Source organism: Phoca vitulina, unplaced genomic scaffold (assembly GCF_004348235.1).
Source record: "Phoca vitulina isolate PV1807 unplaced genomic scaffold, GSC_HSeal_1.0 scaffold1, whole genome shotgun sequence".
Classification (NCBI taxonomy): Eukaryota; Metazoa; Chordata; class Mammalia; order Carnivora; family Phocidae; genus Phoca; species Phoca vitulina.
The window spans coordinates 58,538,334-58,558,077 of NW_022589704.1; the positions used below are offsets into that span (position 1 = coordinate 58,538,334).

General features: G+C 43.0%; 1 protein-coding gene across 4 annotated transcripts in view; it reads right to left on the minus strand.

Annotated features, from left to right (window-relative positions):
- The window catches only part of MAP3K20 (mitogen-activated protein kinase kinase kinase 20), a 180,523-nt gene that overhangs the window by 23,148 nt on the left and 137,631 nt on the right, over positions 1–19,744 (minus strand). For 3 of the 4 annotated variants that reach the window (XM_032407919.1, XM_032407902.1, XM_032407912.1), the window contains exon 12: positions 15,635–19,265. In XM_032407919.1, coding sequence (XP_032263810.1) covers positions 18,885–19,265 — 381 coding nt within the window. In that variant the 3' untranslated portion in view covers positions 15,635–18,884. Of the gene's footprint in view, positions 1–3,052; positions 3,146–4,120; positions 4,184–8,889; positions 9,030–9,127; positions 9,159–10,969; positions 11,015–15,634; positions 19,266–19,744 lie in introns of those variants that run through there. The other variant, XM_032407928.1, reaches the window with a different exon arrangement.

The window sequence follows — 19,744 nt, forward strand, 5'->3', positions numbered from 1 at the left end:
TATTTTATGAAAATTTACAGATGGCTTAAATATCTTGGGTCAGGTATGAGAGCTAACACATGTTTAAGAAGAAGGTAATGATAACGATGTAGTTTCTGGTCTGAGCTCTGTCCTCGCCTCACCTAAGGCTGCTCACACATTTCCTCTTGCTGTTTCCTCATCAGTGATGGCAACACTGTACCTTACACATCTCACAGAAACGCCAGGGGGATAAGTGAGATGACATTTATGAAATAACCTGAGCTCTTTAGAAAGAAGTACTCTCTAAGCATCAGCTTTAAATACTATATTCAGGAAATTATTTGCAAATGACCATGAACCTCTTCAAGTCTCGTTTCAAAACTCACCCCTTCCAAAAAAGCTTTTCCTGGTTGACCTCATCCATTCCAGTCACTTCTTTATACTTTTAGCGCCAGGGCATCACATCCACTTTGTACATTTCACTCTTGATCTATTACATTATAATATCGTCTGTCCAGCTGCCCACACTGGAAACCTCGGTACCATCCTGGCTCCTCCCTCCCCCCCCCCCCCCCCCTTTCCAGCGGGCGACCCAGGCCGATCAGTTCCGTCTCAGAGTCCTTGGACTCATGGCACTTCCATGGCATCGCCATCGCCTCCTCTCCTCGGCCCCTTTAACCAGGTTGTCTGCATTTCCCGCTCCCAATCTTTCTCATGTTAGCCTGGTCCTTTCCAGTTCATCCTCCCCTGTGCTGCTGAGAGCTATCTCTTAAAATCTGATCCCATCTACTCCCTGCTTAAAACTCTTTAAACTCCTTGGTTTAGCACTGAAGATAGCTCTCTTACTGGTTGCCAGCCACTGTTCTGGCCTTAACTCTCACCGCACTGGTCCACCGGCTTCGTGCCAAGTCCCAGAGGCAGTGGCGCTCAAGGTGAGTTGTGAGGTCCCACAGGAACTAGCCCAAAGAAGAGCTCCCTGTGTGTTTGTGGCTTTGGGCTTCTGAGCTTTTGCATATGCTATTCCTTTTGCCTTCCTTGTCTTCTCCCTACCGAATAATTCCGAATGGTTTTAAAATTTTAGTTGAAGCCTCACTTCTACCAAAAAGACCTTAAGATCCTCTCTGACCCCTCTCTGCATCTGCTTTCAATGCACATCCAGTGTGCTTCCATTGAATGATGTGCTTGATGTTGTAAAAAAAAAAAAAAAAAAAAAAAAAAAAAAAGCATCATTCTGTACTACAACCATTCATTGATCTTGTCTGTTTCTTCCAATCAGATTTCTTCCAATCTTCTTGCAAGTCAGAGACTATGCTTTTTGATTTTGTATTCTGGCCATCTTGCATAGAGCCAGGTCCTCAGTAAATGTCTGCTGAATGCATGGTTGAAATTATTACTCTGTAGGCATGATCAAGTACCAGCAGACTGACAAAGATTGCAGTGACATTAGGCTTGTAAAAACCTCTGGCTCAAGAAGTCTACACAACTGTGGCCAAAAACAGACCACTGTTGGTCTCAAAGATCATTTACACCATCCAAGTTTTTACAAAAAGATGGATTTTTTAGTTTTCCACATTAACAAGTCATTTCCTTGTTAACTGAAAATGATTTTCTTGGTTGAGACTGCTTTTGACAAGTCTCTCTCAAGAGAATTCTTCCCTCTTCTTTTACTACCTATAAGCCATAAAATGGTTTAAACAGCGAGTATTAAGTGCCTTGGAGTTGAGGATATCAAAGAAAGCAGGTTAAAATATATAATTTGTTTGCCATCACATGGACTTGGGAGTGCCCACAGCTACAGAATCTCAGGGTGAGAAGGGCGCCTGGTTGTTGTTGGAGAGAGAGGATCTGCCTCTCCTGGCCCGCTTTCTGTAGCTGCTTCTAACAACAGGAGCAAATAGACAATGACCCCCCTCGAGGAAAGACAGGAAAGTGTCCATATACAAGAAACCTGGAGTCACAGCAGCTTTCGCTCAACCAGCTTCTATGGGGCGAACTAGGGAGGCGAAGGTTTCCATTCAGCAGAAGCAGCAGCAGACCTGCGGGCGCAGGCAGGACGCTTGGTCAGGTGTCTAGAAAGTGTAGCTTTTGAAGCCCTGGGTGACACTCAGCCCCTCCCAACCATTCCCAGTCATTGCCAAGCGCGGGTTTCCGGAGCGGCCTGGGATAAGCGCGATGTGACGGGCGGCGGGCCGGTGGGCCAGCTGTGCCTACAGTGGCCCCGCCGGAGCGGCTGGCGAGGGGTTGTAAGGAGTTGTATGCACCAGGTCTCTTGTCTGCCTCAGAAGAAAGGTACAGATGTGGTGCAGAAGGTAAGAGCTTGGTTCTGGGGTCCCAGAGGCCCGCGTTCAAATCCTCATTCCGCTGCTTGCTAGCCCGGTCACCCGGGGGTAAGTCATGGACCCTACGGAGCCTGAGGTCCCTCGTTTGTAACATGGTGGGGAAGTAGCATCCACACCTCAGTACTGTTCTACTGTGTCTGGAACGCAGTAAGTGGTCGATGAGTAGGAGTTATCGTCATGACTACCTATTTACAGGAATCCAAAGCAACACAGACCTGTTGTGATTCCAGTTCATCTGCCATCTGGGTCAAGTAACTGTGCCATACTCTAAAATTAACATAAAGTGAAAGCCTGACTGAATGAGTGCGGTAAAATGCCCTGCTGTCCTATTTCGAGCTGGTAATTTGGGTTTCCATATTGCCTATAGTTCTACTCTCGGTGTCGTTTTACTCTCAGTATTCTAAAACAAAAATACGAAGATGGGATGCTCGAAGCCCAGCAGCATGAACAATCACTCAGATATGCCCCGACCCATCCCCACCCCCACCCCAAGCTTTGTTGTGAGTTTCCTTGATGGTTTGGGTGGCCTCACACAGGACTCTTCAGCTAAACAAGAGTAAGATTCCAAGACTGGATTACATACGTGACTGGCAGCTTTTCAGCCGAATTGTTTTATAAAGCCCATAAATTTACTCAGAATTCAGTTATCGGCTGGATGGGGGCAGGAAGGAGGTGGGAAACCACAGAGTTCCGAGAGAGAAAAAGAGTAAATTAGATTGAAATTTACCCAAAGGGTTTAAAATGTGATTTACCTGTGGGCCGGTTCCTGGTTTCAAGTGAAAACCAAAAACAAGTTCAAGGTTCACAATTTTTTCCTCATTTTCTTTAGGTTCATCTACTGAGTCCTAAAACAGAAAAACCAAGCACCATTTATTCTTGATGGTACGTTGTGTTTTTATCTCATGTAAAAGAGATGATTTCTCAGCACTAATGTTTCCATTCTAACCTACTGATTCACGTTTGGTTATTTTGGATTAAGCTCCAAATTACAATTACTTAAAGCAAGAGAAATGACACCTTAAGCCTTTGAGAACATTTCCACATGATTTATCTCACGAGCTACAAACTGAATGTCACCGTCTTACAGGATTTCACAATGCATCTTGCATTGTGCAGTTTTACCCTAGAAATGCACTTAACACCTAGAGATGCACTAGGAGACTTCACTCTGACAGTTTCATAACACTCGAGATATTTGCAGAGAGGAGCTGTGTGCTTGCTAGAGCAGATGAGGATGAAGGGCCAAGAAGAGGAACAGAATGAACCTTCAGGAGCTTAGAGATGGAAAACCATAGTTAGTGAGCAAGAAGAGTTCTGTGTATTAATTGCAAATATCTACTAATTGTATAAGAAAATATGCCATATACCTTTGGACTATATTCAAAATAATATGTCAAATATACTAACATATCATTCAAACAATAAACCTCCCCCCTCCTCGCCCTAGTGCTAGTGATAGATAATCCAGAGCCCTAGGGTGTGAATTCCTTTAGTGACTTATGTGTGGGACAAAGGTCTCCAGAGACAGGTGGGAGGCCACTGTACTAAGCTACAGTGTTAGTACTTATATCCCCTAGCCACTAAGGTGACATGTGTTGTTCTTATCACGAATATATTGTTAATATTTCAACTTGCAGGAATCAAGCATGTTCAATTTATGTACATCCTAAGCTTCACTCAAAGGGCCTTTTGTTAGATAAAGATTAAATTTCACTTCAAACAACAGGTCCCGACATTGGCAAATTTAGGTGTGGATGTGGCAGGTGCATACATCAATGAAATAGCACATTCTCGGTAAGAAAAAAAACAACCTTTCTTACCTTAATTAGTGGTGGGAAGTGAAACAAGTTTAGGTAATCATGGGTTAATTTCTCAATGGCAGACTGTAAAAAAACAAAACAAAACACATGACTTTATTAATGATCCAATAGTGCCGAAAGGATTAAAATTATTGTGCACGTATAAAGGCATTCTTTATTTATGTAGCCCATAAAATATCTTGGGGATGTTACTATCCACCATCTGTGGAGACTAAAACTGATTGTTCAAAGTATTATAGGTAGTTTGTAATTATTTAATGGAACAGGCAGATATTTTAAAGATGTTAAATCTCAGACTACATAATATATAAAACCACTCTTCAAACCCTGGTAGGGTATACTTGTGACAAGTTCATGTTCTAGTATACAGAATGCAGTTGTCGCCCTGAGTAACTGTGGGAAAAACAACAAAGAACATGAATATATCACCAGAGACTTTCCTCAAGGCTGAAGTCTCGCTGAAGGGTTTACTGCATTGTAAGGGCTCTTCTATGGGTACGTGTCCAACACTCCCTCGCCCAATGGAGTACAAAGAACTCTTAAAGGAAAGGAGGACAATTTAAATTATGATTTTTTTATACTCATCAGGTATAATCCAGCTTTTCTGTGAACTGAACATATCACGTAGAGAGTAAAAAAAGTGCCAATGTGAGAAAAATTAGATGCATTTTTCAAAGTGAAATGAAAGCTGTTGACACTTGACAATGTAATGAACACTTATGGATATTCAGCCCTATTCCTTCCACAGGGTCCCTCCACATGAAGGCTTCCGGGCACAGGGAGAACGATGCTGAGACGGGCTGGAAGGGGCAACCGCGTGGCAAAAGGGTAGGCAGAAGGACTGTTCACTTTCATGACCTACCATACAAGGGCTGAGAGTCTCTCTGTGAAAGTACCCAGAAATGACTGTGCTTTCCTTAGTGAAAGAGCAGAGAATGGAGGGCACATTCTCACCACTGGAGGGTGATGGTGGGTGTGGTGGGTGTGGGTGGGGGGGGGGTGGTGGGTGTGGTGGTGGGTGTGGGTGGTGGGTGGGTGGGTGTGTGGGTGGTGGTGTGTGCGTGTGAGTGTGTGATCTCTGACAGGTACCAGGAGGGCTCCTTTAGTCTGGAGGTATTCACCTGGTGTCCTGTCCCCAGAGGCCCAGCTCAAAGCATTATTTATCCTCATATCGCCATGAGTGTACACAGATCTCCCAGAGCAAGCTTCCATCATCCTTTCCCCCTAATCTTCCTCTGTCCTAGAAGCTTATTGGTTAGAAATACCCATGACCCAGCTGAGTTTAATGGAGTGCCACGTGTCGGCTGAGCACCCACGAGTGGCCAGTAACATAGCCGTGGTTTTGGCAGGTAGGTGGACGATCCGTATGCCCGACTTCTGAGACTCCCCTCTCTGGGAACTGTCTTTATGCACATAAGCATTCTCACCCATGAGTTTCAGGGGAGTCTTCGGTACCCCCACAGATAATTGGCCTGCTCCTTCTTTTGGAGCTCAAGGCAGACACTGTGCTTCATGAGCAGAGGACCACTGCACTGACCCCATCCCAACTAGCTGCTTCCAATGAGGGCTTTTTCTCTATGCATGTGTTCCTTGGCTTCTCTGCAGCATTAGACTCTGTTTTTATGAAGCTTTTCAACCTATGGCATCTGTGACACCATTCTCTCCTCCTTTTCCTACTTCCTGGGCGGATCGGCCCTCAAATAGAGAAAGCTTCCCAGCTGGAAGACTGTGCGTGGTCAGGCGTGTACGTGCAGCTGTGCTTTCCTTCTTTTTATTTATTTATTGAGGTGCAATTCACTACCATGAAATTAACCATTTTAAAGTGTGCTGAATCAGCAGCATTTCGTATCTTCACCATGCTGTGCGATCACTACCTCTGTCTAGTTCCAAAACATTTGGGGACCCTGTGCCCATTAGTCATCAGTCCCCATTCCCTCCTCCACCCAGTCCCTGGCAACCACTAATCTGTTTTCTGTCTCGATGGATTTACCTATTTTCTGGATATTTCATATAAGTGGAATCCTACAATATGTGACCTTTAGTGTCTGGTTTCTTTCACTCCGCATGGTGGTTTTGAGGTTATTCCATGTTGTGGCATATGTTCACAGTGCTTTCCTTCTTGAACCTGAAAAGAGATCTCTTCCCCGTGGAATCCTTCCCTTCTCTATTCACATTTTCATGATACTAGCTAGGCCTTATTATTTTGCATTATAACCTCTGAACTGGTCTTTCAAAACCCAGCCTCTCCTTTCTAATCCACTTCACAACTTCCAGAAGCAAAGTTTTAAACATGTCAATTCTCAAAACTTCCAGTACTCCCCAGAGCTGGTCCAATTCCAGACCCCTGGCCTAAAGCCCCCTGAGCTGTCCAGGGTCTGGCCTCGCCTCTCCCCCACTTTTGTGGCATGAAGCCTACCCCCAACTGAGGCTTCCATCCACAGAACCACCTCTCGCTCCTTGCATTGGACCTGTTTTTTCTGTTTCTCTACAATCTCTTCTGTTTCTTTCTCTCTTAACTCCTTATTCTGTCTGGATTCACATTCTTGCCTTTCCTGCTCCTGTCTACATTTCAAATTCTGCCCTTCTCCAAGATCCAGCTCAGGGGTCCACCCTACTCCAGGAAGTTTTCCCTCTTGCCACCCCCCACGGCCCCTCCCAAGCAGAGGTAGAGAATAGCTCCTTTGCTCCCAACTGCCAAGACTCTTATGAGAAGTTGTATGTACATGTTTTCTCTCTTCTCTGGGACGTACACTCCTGAAGGGCAGGATTCTCCTTGGTATGTGCACAGGCCCAGTCTTGCAGTTAGTAGGCATTCCCTCATTTTGTTGAACAATAATAAGTTTGGACATCACTTGCCCTGATACCAACCAGCTCGGAGGGGGCACTTTGTCCTAGGCCAACTCGGGATATTTAAATCACTATGGTTTTGTGATTTACAGCTTGCCCACCCCATTTCCTCCTGACAGCTCCTTAAGGAATGTTGGGTCCTTTATCAGAGATGGCAGAGGGGAAGGGGACGTGGGAGCATCTTATTTGTCTTCTGCCAAATAGGACAAGATTTACCACATTGCTCTGTTGGAACCCTGAAACTTCTCTGCACTAGAGAAAATAATTTTTCCTACTGCAGCCCATCTAAGCCAGCTTAGCTTTTCAAGATGGGCATGCCCACACCCAGAGGTCAAGATTAAATTACTTGCTAGCCTTTGAGATGTATGTTTATGCATGAGGTTTCCTACCCATATCCTTAGAGGGAAAAGATAGTGAGGTTAAGGCTAAGCCATCATCCAGTGGGTGCTGAGGGGCTGTAAGGCTATTCCTTGCATGGGTCCAGGACCCACAGAATAGAGGTAGATGGGTTGTCTTTGGACCTCAGAGGGGATTTCTTTAGAAAGGCCACATCAGTGGGTCTAACCAAAGTAAAGGGCCAAGTAGTTGGTATGTTGGTAGAGACTTGGTGAGATGTGGGTTTGGCTAAGAAGCTGCTTTTTCTACATTTCCTTCTTTGATTTCTCTTCTTTCTAACCTGTGCCCACTCCTCCATCCACCCACACTAGGGTTGAGGAGGTTCAGGGAACAAACTGATTTTATCCTAAGATCTCTCTTGAAACAGACCTCTGACGAATAACAATGTCCACACAGATGCCAGCAATTATTTGGTTTGAGTAACTAAAGAACAAGACAAAACAAACAGATCTGGTTGCTAAACTACCAAAAAAGAAAAAAGAAAAAGAAAAAGCAACAGCAACAAAAACGGGTTTAGCTTTGCAACTGTTCAAGACTTCAGTTTCAGGGTACATGTTAGGATTTCCTGAGAAAAGGATGAAATCCCCACGTGGTGGTGTCAGTTCCAGGTCAGAATTACAGACATGGCAAACCGAAGTCGTGTCCCCACGATGTGAGGTGCTACAGTGGCTTAGCTCAGTCTGTGGACAGGTCCCGCATCTTAGGGACTCCCAGTGGATACCTAGCCTCTCTGGCTTTAAATGAAGTCGCCTCCTTGCCTCCTGGGGGGATGGCAGTTCCACAGGCCCCCCACCGTCATGTTTTCAGGTTTTCTGGCACACTAAGCATTGTCCCACACCACGGCCTTTTCCCCCGGCAGTGCCGTACCCCTGGAACACCTATTCCCCAGCGTCCCCTTCACCTAATTCACGCCTGCTTGTCCTTCAGCTCTTCTTTTTTTTTTTTTTTTTTTTAAGATTTTATTTGCGAGAGAGAGAATGAGAGACAGAGAGCATGAGGGGGGGAGGGTCAGAGGGAGAAGCAGACTCCCCGCTGAGCAGGGAGCCTGATGCGGGACTCGATCCCGGGACTCCAGGATCATGACCTGAGCCGAAGGCAGTCGCTTAACCAACTGAGCCACCCAGGCGCCCTTCAGCTCTCCTTCTTAACTTCTCTGCAGAAGACTTTCCTCACCCAACCTCACTTCTCCTTTGTGGCATTTCCTACAACTGTCATTTGACCATTCTTGCATGATTAACACCTATCTTCTCTACTACATTGGAGACTTCCTGAGGCCGTGGAGTGATATTCAGGTGTATCTAGGGGACTTCTGCTGTGCCGGATGTTAACCCTGTTGCTGTTGGACTATGAGGAGGGAGCAGGGGTCCCGTGGGGATGGCAGCTGATTAGCAGCTGGTGTGGAAGTATTCAGCACTGTAATAGCCAGTGCCTTCGTGTCTGTCTCCTCGGCCTCTGGCACAGGGTCTGCCACAGGGTGGGTGCTCAGCCAAGATTGCTGACCGAACGTCTTCCCTCTTCTGAGGTACCTTCAGGTGAATGATGTGCCCTTTGGAGACAATGCCCATGTCTTTCAAGTCTTCTTCCTCCAGAAGAAGCAGTCGCTTTCCCGTAATGTTGTTTTCCTTAAACAAGCTTGCATATACGCTCATCTCTGCTGAAGAGTCTCCTGAAGGAAGGGATTAGAAGGCAGAACAGCATTAGAAGAAATCCTGTCCAGAGCAAAGTTAACTGCATGAATTAAGAAGGTTAAGTTATTCCACTTGCCTTTTCTGACGAGCTGCTGAACCCAAAAATACTGTGAAAGAGAGGACATACATGGTTTTGAAGATTCACACGTGGTCAGTGGCCGACTTCACAGTAAAACACACTTTTCAATAGATTAAAATATCTGTAATTTTCTGACTCAACCACAAAGGTAAAATGAAAGACATTCTCTTTATGGTTTTAAAACTTCAAGCTTTCAAGTAGGAGATATCCCTCCCTGTGGAAGTCTTGGGACACTTAAGGGAATGTTGGTTTTCTTCCTTATTTGGGAGATTTTTAAAAATCCTTCAAGAAGGTTCTTACTTATAATGATCTTTCTTTTTATGTGCTGGTGGTCCCTGGGGTTGCTGAGAGGTACTAGTTTCCCCGGGAATTGTATGAGGAACAGGGACCGCACAGCGGTGGACAGAGGAGTGGGCAGAATATGCCCTGTGTTCTAGGCCTGGTCAGGAAGTAGCTATGTGGCCCAAGACAGGTTAAAGCTCAGAACTTCCTGTATAGAATGAAGTTGGACCCAGTGACCCTCAGTCCCTGAATTTAACTTGGCACGTGTTTATTGGTGGCCTCTCACATAGATGGAAGGGAGGCCAGACCCAGTCCCAGCAATTCTCTGGGGAGCCCTTAACCCTGGGATTTTATTTACATGGCTTGAAAATTACTCGACCTCAGAGAAGAGACTAAAAATAACTATTAGAGCTCAGTGCTTTTTAAAAAATTTCTTCTCAAATGAGATGGTCCAACTTTGCAGCTCGGGATAAAGAGATTCTATCCAGGCCCATGAAAAAGGAGATCCTAAGTTCTTGTTCCTTGTTAAAGCAGGGCTGGTGGGAACTTTACAATCAAGGAGGCCCAATGAATGGGAAGAAGTGGAGACAAGTGGTGCCAAGTTTTCTTACACCCTATGCTATAAGCCAATAGAAGTTAGCTAATGTTGAAAACAGTTTTACTTCACCAGAATACAGTAGGCAGAGAGGAAAATGCCCCAGTCCCGAAACCAGGTTGAGTTAGGTAAACAGACCTTCCCAAGAGTTTCCAGTAGTGAGTTTGTACCCTGTGGCATCCGGTCTGTCCCCTGGGGTAGGGGGTCCCTGCGGCCTGACATTACAGCTGTTTTTCATATAATGATACCTTGAGCATATAAAGTGGACCTGGACAGGCGTAAGGCCCTGAGGTCTCTGATCAAGAATTTTCTGGACCTTTCACTAAAGAAACAGAGAGACGCAACAGGCTAAGAAGGATTACCCCTTAGGGTTTCTACCCAAGTGTAAGGTATAGAACTTCCTTTGGACTTAAATAATCTGTCCTCATCCTCTGGCTCCAGCTGCAGAGAATGTCTGGGAGCTGGCGGCCATTCCTCCTTGGGAAGGCCAGAGTGAAGATGAACCTGTCACTTCCACACAGGCCTGAGGTAGGAAGGAAACCCAGTTCCGCAGAATCCCAGCTAGCGCTGCCTTTACCAGATCTTTTCCCGCTGCGGTTCAAGTCCATCCCTGGTATTATAGGAAAATTTAAGATCAAATTTTTTTTTCACAAATGTTCATTCAGTATCCTGGATCACTCCTTTAACACTGTCATTGGTATTCATGATAGTATTCTGGAATACCTTTCAGAGCAAATAGGGAGGTGGAATCCTCTTGTAAGATTTGAAGAGATACTTGCTTTGCTCTTGAGGCCTTATTTTAAATCATTACTGCACTAAAAATAGAAAAACAAGGAATTTGTCAACTTCTCCTACTTAGACTTTGCTAAGGCCCAGACCCCTCTGGCTGCATTTGTAACTTGTGGACAAACGTCTGAACCACCTGCCCGGGCCAAACGAGGCGTTAACAGAAGCAGGCTTACCACGTCGTCTTCAGTCCACGAGCCAATCTCAAAGGAGGGCAGCAGCTGCATGGGAAATACGAACGCAGTGAAAAACAAAAGCAATATTACCATTGTCTTTTTGGTTTATCCCTTGTCTTCCCATTGCAGCTTTCCGCTGCTGCTCTGGCTTGGTTCCTCCTACAGGTGAGGTTCCTGACCTTATGGGGAATTTCTCAGTGCCCCAAGCATTGTGCCCACAGAAGCCAACCACGGGCACCAGCTTCTCTATAACAATTCCTTGCACTTGGTGAACTGTGGCAGCGGGACTGTAGATCTTGATACTGTCCTCTCTTGGGACTTGACACACGCACCTCCCTCCATGGGGCTTGGCAGTCAAGGGGTTTCTGACATTTGCCAGAAACCAGAGCCTCCCTTGGAATTCCCAGTCAACATGAAGATCACATGATTATTAAAGAAAATTCCAAAGCAACTCTTTGGTAATCAGATGACTTACATGCTTCTTCTTACAGGAGAATTTCTAAGTGTTTAACCAAATGACTCATTGGCATTAACCAAGTATTAGGACCCATGGATGAAAGACGAGTTAGATGGGACTCTGTCCCAAGAAACCCAGGTTGCAGAGTTTGCTATAATGGAAACTCAACTAACCTATCAGGTGTAGACACGAAAGGTGCCTTTGCAAAAGAACGTTGGCCTGCATCATTTTCAAAGCCAGAGAGCTACTTGTTTCAATATATGCCCATGGCCACAGACTAAATGAGACATGCCTACATAATCTGAAAAAAATTGGTGTGTCCTGTGTCTTGAATTAAAGTTTGCCATAGCCATTAGCTTTAACTAACTTATCTTGCCAGAATGGTTGGATTGCTCATAAGATAACATGGCAAAGTGTCTTTCAACCTTTGTTACAGAGATTTTTTCTGTGAATGAGTTGAAAAAAGAAGTTGAATTTGGTTGCTTTTAATATTACTCTAAAAATCAGAGGGTGGGTGAGTTAATCCTTCTAATCTGCAAATATTTTGAACTCACATGCTTAAATCCCTGCTAGGAAAAGTATGCCCCTCCCTTCAAGCAGCTTTTAATTTAATTGGGGGTGAAATAGATATGAAATAGATATGGATTATAGATGGAGGAGTTTAAGGCTACCTTCACGCTGGTTTACTCAGTGCCTGGCGTACAATCCTTGGTAAGTTTTTGTTGAACCATGTTTTTGAATGAATACAACTGCAAGGTACATTTAACTAAAATGCTCAGTTCTCTGGGTTTAGCACGGGAAAAGCGAGGGTTTCACAGACTAAGATGGGGGAACAGAAGGCATGGTGGTTTGAGCTGGGTACTATAGGGCAAGAAATAGAGAAGTGATTCTGGGTGAGGAGAAGCAAGAAGGCCAGACACTGGCAGTGGTAGGGGGCAGAGGAGGGAGGGGGCATGTTTGCCTTACCGGAGCACTGGATGCAGTGTGAGCATGTTTGGAGGATAAAGGGGAAATGCTTAACAGCTTTGCTTAAAATGCTTAAATTCTCTCTGGCAACGGTTAAAATCTCTAGGGAGCCAAGCAGATTTAAAAAAAACAAAACAAACCTGCAAGTTACAGTATATTTGAATGTGTAGAGTTTGAATATTATGGCTAAGCTGCAAGGGTATAAATCATTGCTCTTCTGCATGTACCCATGTGCCCTAGTTCCCTCAGGATTGCCCCTCTCCTCCTCTGAAATACTTGACATGTGTCAGAATCGTCACATGCACTCACCTGCTTCAATGATGCAGAAAGGAAAATGACTTGAAGAAAATCTAAAACTGAATTTGATCACAGAAGGTACATGACAAGTCTTATGTCTTCACAAGGCAGCTGAATACAGCTGCAGAAATGTATCATTCCCTTTTCCCATCACAGAAACCAATGTGAAATAAGGAACTTTTTTGAAAAGTTCAAGGAACAATAGACTGAGTTACAGAAATATTTCCCTGCATTAAGGCTAGCCTCTACAGGGAGTGGGGCGACTGTAGTGTTTTGGTTTGTATACAATTCCCAAATGGTGTGCTAAACAAAACAGAGAAATAAGTATTTCTTGAATAAAAGTTGTAAACGTGACAACTAATCAAAACCAACATATTTGGTTTTAGGGTCCAAAGGAGAGGGGAAGAGCTCTCGAGCCTTCTGAGGGTGGCTCAGCAAGATTCTGATGCCGAGAGAAAGGCATAGATTCAGCTTGCTAATCCCTCCGGCAGGATTCTTGCCCCAGGCTTGCAGAGATCAGTGAGGGGGAGGCTGGAGCCAGGCACTGCTTCAAGACGGTTTGAATTTGGCCAGACCGAGGTAAGAGTTAATGATCTCCAGCCACATCGTGGTTTACCATTTATGCTTTCTGTACCTTCTTAGCATGTCCGTGTATCTGCTGGAGGGTGAGCTCTAAGCCCTTCGTTCTTTGGGGATTAAAAAAAAAATCCACCTTGTGACTGTCCCATCACTTTGCAAATTCGTTATTTATACCCAACTGACGTCGGGAGAGAAAAGCTCACATTCGTGTGCATGCATGTGACAGTGATTCCTCCCAAGGATGTTGGGAATCCAATCTAACAAAGATCTAATATACACAGCAACACATTACAAAGGGATTTACTGTCAAAACGTTTATTGCAAAATGGAGTCTTAAAACAAAGAAAAGCAAAGAAAAGTTCACATCAAAATGAAATGTATGACACCAACTTGGATTTCTGAATACATTGTGGACTCTGTGCTGGAATATCAAATTCCAACTACGAAATCGATAATGAGTAGTCTTACCACACACGAGTGAAATGTAATCTTCCATAAAACATTATACAAGATATATGGCATAGGATTTGCTCAGAATAACATTGTAATAGAATAGCTGAGGAAAAGATTTTGTTAAAAAAATAAAGTGATAACGCCATCCTGTATTCGAAGCGCACACTCAAAGAATATAAATATTTCCTATTATTTAGTACAAAATTTTTTAAAAGAGCGCAAAAGCAGTATGTGCAGTGTATTTTATCTGACGTTAAAAGATAAGCTATTCTGCACATCATATAAAATAATTAATGTAGGTGCTGAAAACACTAGTTGTAAAGTCAGTAATCACATGCCCGAAAGCTCCTCCCAGGCCACAGAATGCAACTCAGTTGCAGCCCGAGGGAACGGCGTAGCCCTTCAGGTTCCCTGGTATACACTCCTTTTCCATCACAGAAATGCTACCGCTTGCAGGCTGGGCCACGACCCAAAGAACAGAACAGATTCTTCTCTCTGGCGATGCTTAAAGTCAGAACAGGAAAGCAGTCTGACTCCAAAGCAGCAAAAGGTGCCTGATTATAGAAAAATGATGCTCTACCATAAACGTGGTGTGGTGAGACAATGCCCGGTGTAACAGGCCCGCAGCGAGTCTAGTGTTACCAAAAACCAAAAAGGGTATCAATATTTAACTCAGAGTAGCTTTTAAAATGATCTTTTATGAAATGCTCAGTGAGCACTCTGAAAAATAAAGTTAGGTACACATCACAGTGCTATGAGAAGTCCTTCTGGCTCTCTCCCACATCTTACCTCCGATTCCTTGATTTTAATGGGGATCCGTTCTGAATACCTCAGCTGTTGCTGAAGTCTAACAGATGTGCTGCGTGTTAAAAGTCACTGGCTGCACGCAGCCCTCAACATTGCCAGACCATCCAAAACAAGTGTGCTCTGTGCCTTCAACTACTTCCCCTTGGTTATGAAATGTAGAAAATTAAAATGTGATTTTACAACAGAGAGTCCTTTTAAATTAACCTCCCTCGGTGATGGGTTTCTTTTTTATTTTGGAATTAGTCTAATAGGAGAATGACCCCCTCCCCCAAATACATTTTGCTATTTTATAAAGTTTCCACCAGCATTCTTCAGGGGAAAGAACCCATTTTTCTACAGGTGGGGATTTAAGATAAATGTCACCAACCTATAAAATTCATACTGTATAGCAGTTGTCATTTTGAAACTGCATCTTTTGACTTGAGCAAGTTTGTTTAGGTGGGAAATGAGATGTAGAACTCTAAAACTGCCAGGTTTAGCAAGTTTCTCAGTGGGGGGAGGGACAATGCTGTTGGTATTGTGGATGGAGTTCTTCATTGGGTGGGGCTGCCCCTGGCGCTGGGCACTTCACACACGCCCAGTCCCTGTGACAACCCAAACTGTCCCAGCACTCGCGAACACCATTAGGGGCCCCAGATGAAAGTGTATGATCTGTATGATCGACTATATGAATACAGAAAAAAAGATGAAAAAGAGTAGTTATATTTTCAGTTGTATGGCTCTGACAATTATTACTACAGAGTTTATCATTTTGAATCTTTAAATTTCTTAGTGTTTCTTTAATTATTCTCTTTATAAATGTACATTCTTGTAAGTCAAGTAACTGGAAATACATCCAACATCAGTAATTTGCCATTTCAAAAACTGATCTGAAAAGTGAATTAGAAGCTGCACAATTAACATCATCTTTAGAAATTCTATGTAATAAACAGTTCTTTTAAAAAGTAATAAAACTGGGGCGCCTGGGTGGCTCAGTCGTTAAGCGTCTGCCTTCGGCTCAGGTCATGATCCCAGGGTCCTGGGATCGAGCCCCACATCGGGCTCCCTGCTCGGTGGGAAGCCTGCTTCTCCCTCTCCCACTCCCCCTGCTTGTGTTCCCTCTCTCGCTGTGTCTCTATCAAATAAATAAATAAAATCTTTAAAAAAAAAAAAAAAAAAGTAATAAAACTAATAATAGAGTCTAAAAGTCTTCTACATAATCTTCACAGAGTGAGACTCCTTTAAAATTCTGTTTATATGATTCAGATTTTAGGGATGTTCAAAACCGTAGAAAGACACTGATGTGGAACAGAGTAAAATAATGCTGTGTGGCAATTAAAATACAATGCCAGGTGGAGAACAATTTCATGCTTATCACTGAAGCTTTCAATTCTGCTGTATCCTAAATCCCTGAGCTTTCTTCGTGGTAAGAGTATTGAGCTACAACCATCTCTGGAATACTGGTGAGGAAAACGGCAGCACTTGAGAGATCGGGGAAATCTTACCTAATTAATGGTAAACCTTGGTCTGAATATAGAGAGTCCTATTACCTTTCACTTTGGGCCCTAATTGGCTCCTTTTATTAATGCACCAAAATTTTATGTGTAATTACAATAGGTTTATATGTAAATGAAGAAAAATGTCAGTTTCATTCTGTTTATATGTTCTAATTTTGTTGATGATTCTTATATAGGAGAGACAGGGTTTAGATTCTTATGTAAAGTGCACAGATCCCAATATCAGCCCAGAGATTCCCCTGTCAGTGAGGCCTTCTCTGCCCAGTGTAAACTCCGCAACACTCCCCTGTGTGTGTTATCCTCTTTCCCCTGCTCCCCTTCTCAGCATGCTCTTGTCAAACATTTACATAACGTAAGGCATTTGTTTTGTTGATTGTCAGGCTCTGTGCTCGCCGGCACGGATGCTCCATGAGCGCAAGCATTCCCCTCTAGCTGGTCCCCTGAACAGTACCTGGCACAGAGAGGGGCTCAATGAGTATCTGTGGAACGAATAACTATCTTTACCCAGAAAGATGTGCAAGAGGCTTTTAAACTGCTTCCTCTTTGGCTCTCTCCTTCAGGTTGCTAGACCTGGACATGCCGCAAAGTCGAGAGTTGAAAACCATCCCTCTGCTGCACTCCCAGATGTTCTGCTTGAGGGGCTCAGCCTGAGGGAGGGGGCACATCTCTGCTGAGCACAGACAGGATGTGTGGATGTGCTCGTGCCTGGGTGCCGCCAGGACTAGCTGGCGGTGAGCACGTATCTGTGTACGTTTGCATGGACAGAAGGTGTACCACACTGGCTACTAGGGAGCCCATCCTCTAGGGGAAAGGTCTACCTAGTCCTTCTGTTTCTACTTAGTCTGTGGGTGGAGGCAGGGCCTGCAAATGCCTCAGGTACAGAGGCTTCAAAGAGCAACAGATTAAATTTGTTTATATAGTTTATATTCTAAGAATGTTCTCTTTATCTTTCCTGAAAGCTATTCACTTTAACTTCCATCTCCTACTACTCAACAAACATGACTTGAAATTGATAGTTTAGTTTTCCAGGTTACTGTAACTACTTATTTTTTTAGTATCTTTTCACTGGCTAAAATTAACTGACCACTTACCATGGGCCTGGTACTGTGTTAAGTGCTTTACATGTAATATTTCATTTCATCCTTACAACAGTCCTTTCAAGTGGGTCCTGTTATTATTCCCATGTCAAAAATGAGCAGACCGACACACAGAGGTTAAATAATTTTTAACAGATTACACGGCAGTTCTGAATCCTAATTTGACTCCGGATTCTTCTATCTCACTGTGTATAGTATATAGACTGTTCTACATTTCACACCCAGAACATTTTAATAGTTATTTTTCTCCAAATAAAGCTGGCACAGTGTACTGATCATTTTGTGATATTTTTCAGCTGTTAATAGGGATTAGAAGCATGTCATGTTTTAAATTTCAAGAGGCTTTTTATGATTGAATATAGTTGGAAATAGTATTAGATAATATCTATGATGATATCCTTTCTTAATTTTCCCATAAAAAGAACCACCAGAAGTATTTTAGTTTAATAGTCAAATGAATGGCACTTCTTTCCAATACAGAGTGAAAAAAAGTTTTTGTGCCTTTGCCTTTCTGTGTGTGCGCGCGCGCGCGTGCATGTGTGTGTGTATGCGTACATATATATGACTACAAATATTTTGTAGTTTTTTAATCAGTGTTTTATAGTTTAAACAAGCTTTGACAAATATGATAACATTCTGAGAATATTTCTCTGGTGAACTAGGTTATCGGAGGAGCACCTACATTTACTTCCGTTTAACACTGGCATGGCTGAGTCAGGGTTAAAAGAAAAAAAAAAAAAAAAGACAACTCTGGAAGGCTGGATTTGATCTAAAAAGGACCCTTCATCTGGTACTTCTGTCTCAGTAAGTTTAACTTATCTGTGCTATTCCTTTCATAATCTTTTAGTTCCCTCTTTAAAACCTTTATACATATATCTAGAACCCAGGATGCTCCTGCCCCTCTGGAAAACAAACACATACACACCGCACGGGGGGTGCACAGCGGGTCTGTGTCAGCACTTGGTATCAGCCTACAAGTAGCCCTTTAAGACCATCTCTTTCTCCTTTTATAAACTAAGCCTTAGATGACTGTGTGTTATTCAGAAGCTTCCAGGACTAGCACTGGTATGAAAGCCTACAACATCTGCTGTTGGTTTCAAATTAGAGCATTTCTTCTCCCAATGTACCATTGAGAACATCTCTCAGATTTTATTGTGAGTAGTTGTGCCATTAAGGATCGAAAATTCTTGGCATTTCGGTATTTCGGAAGAAGTATTTGTTATAGCCTTCTTTCATCTCAATTTTTTTATTGTTAGATTTTGTAGTCACTATCAATTATTTCTGACAGTGCAGTGTATTACCATAAGAAAAAAAATGTAGTGTGTTACAGGAAAATCAGTGTCAAAGAAGAATTAGAGGAGGTAAGAGTGCTTTTTCAAAATGTAACTCTTCTTAAGCAATTAAATAAATGAAATCAAATCAAATACAAACGTTAAAGTATTTGTTTAAAAAAAAAAAAAAAGCCAGAATGTAATTAGTTAAAACTACTATATTGTAATAGAATCACAAATTTCTATAATCAGGCACCACATTTGCTGACTCATTAAATATACCTTTCTGGCTTAACTCCCCCCGCCCCCCATTTTTCTGTAAGCAGAAAAAAAAAGTAAAATCATTCAAGAAATGACTGTCATAGAAATGTGATTGGCCTACAAATTCAGTGCTTCGTTTTCTGCCTCCTTACTGGTTTTTGTACAGACTGAGATAGCAAGTTTCTTTCGTTTTTCCAAACATTTTCAATTTTATTACTTTGCTTTCTGGTTTCATTCACTATTATCCATGTCATTATCCTCCTCATCACCGTCATCATCATCATCATCGTCACCTTCTGACAAGTCAAAATCACTGAACCCCAGGGCCATGTTGACCTTCTTCCCCCTTCTCTTAGATGTGGTTTTGGAAGAATTCTGCTTGGCTTGCATGTTTATCTGCATCCCAGAATGCAACACAGCTCCTGCTTTGTTCATTGAGAAGACATCCCCAAAGCCCATCAGCATCATGGCCTGCAGACTCTGGTTCATGCCATGGCCCTCCCCGTTACTTGCTGCTGTGATCTGACATGACATCTCTGCACTGTTTGACTCCTCTGTCTTAGATTCAAAGTAAGACTCCTCAGACATTCTTGCAGCAAGAGGCAAGAGAAGCTATCATGAGGAAAGAAAGGACAGAAGTAAAAAGAGAAATTAGGACCAATTTAAATAAAGGAAACAGATACCACAAAATTAGTGGGTGCTGCACCGAAGGTCAATGATTAGTGAAACAAATGAATGTAGGGAATTATGTGAGAATTTATTTAATGGCAGGTTTGGCTCCAGCATATTTGCCATAATTTGTAAATGACAGAGTAAATCACAACCAAAAGTTTGCAAAGCATCATGGCAGGCCAAATTTCAAATGGGAAGGAAGTTGCAAGTTTTAAGCCCTCATACCACTTAAAATAGTTTTGAGGATTGCACTTAATTTTTCCCAATTTCACTTTCACAGAAACATTTAGCTATTAAATTTAAAAAAAATAAGTAGAGATTAAATCTCAAGTAAAAAATCAAGAAATGTTGTACCAAAGAATAAAGCTTAGAGGAAGCGTGGAAACAGTTCAGTGGTAAATACCCTTCTATGGAAATCT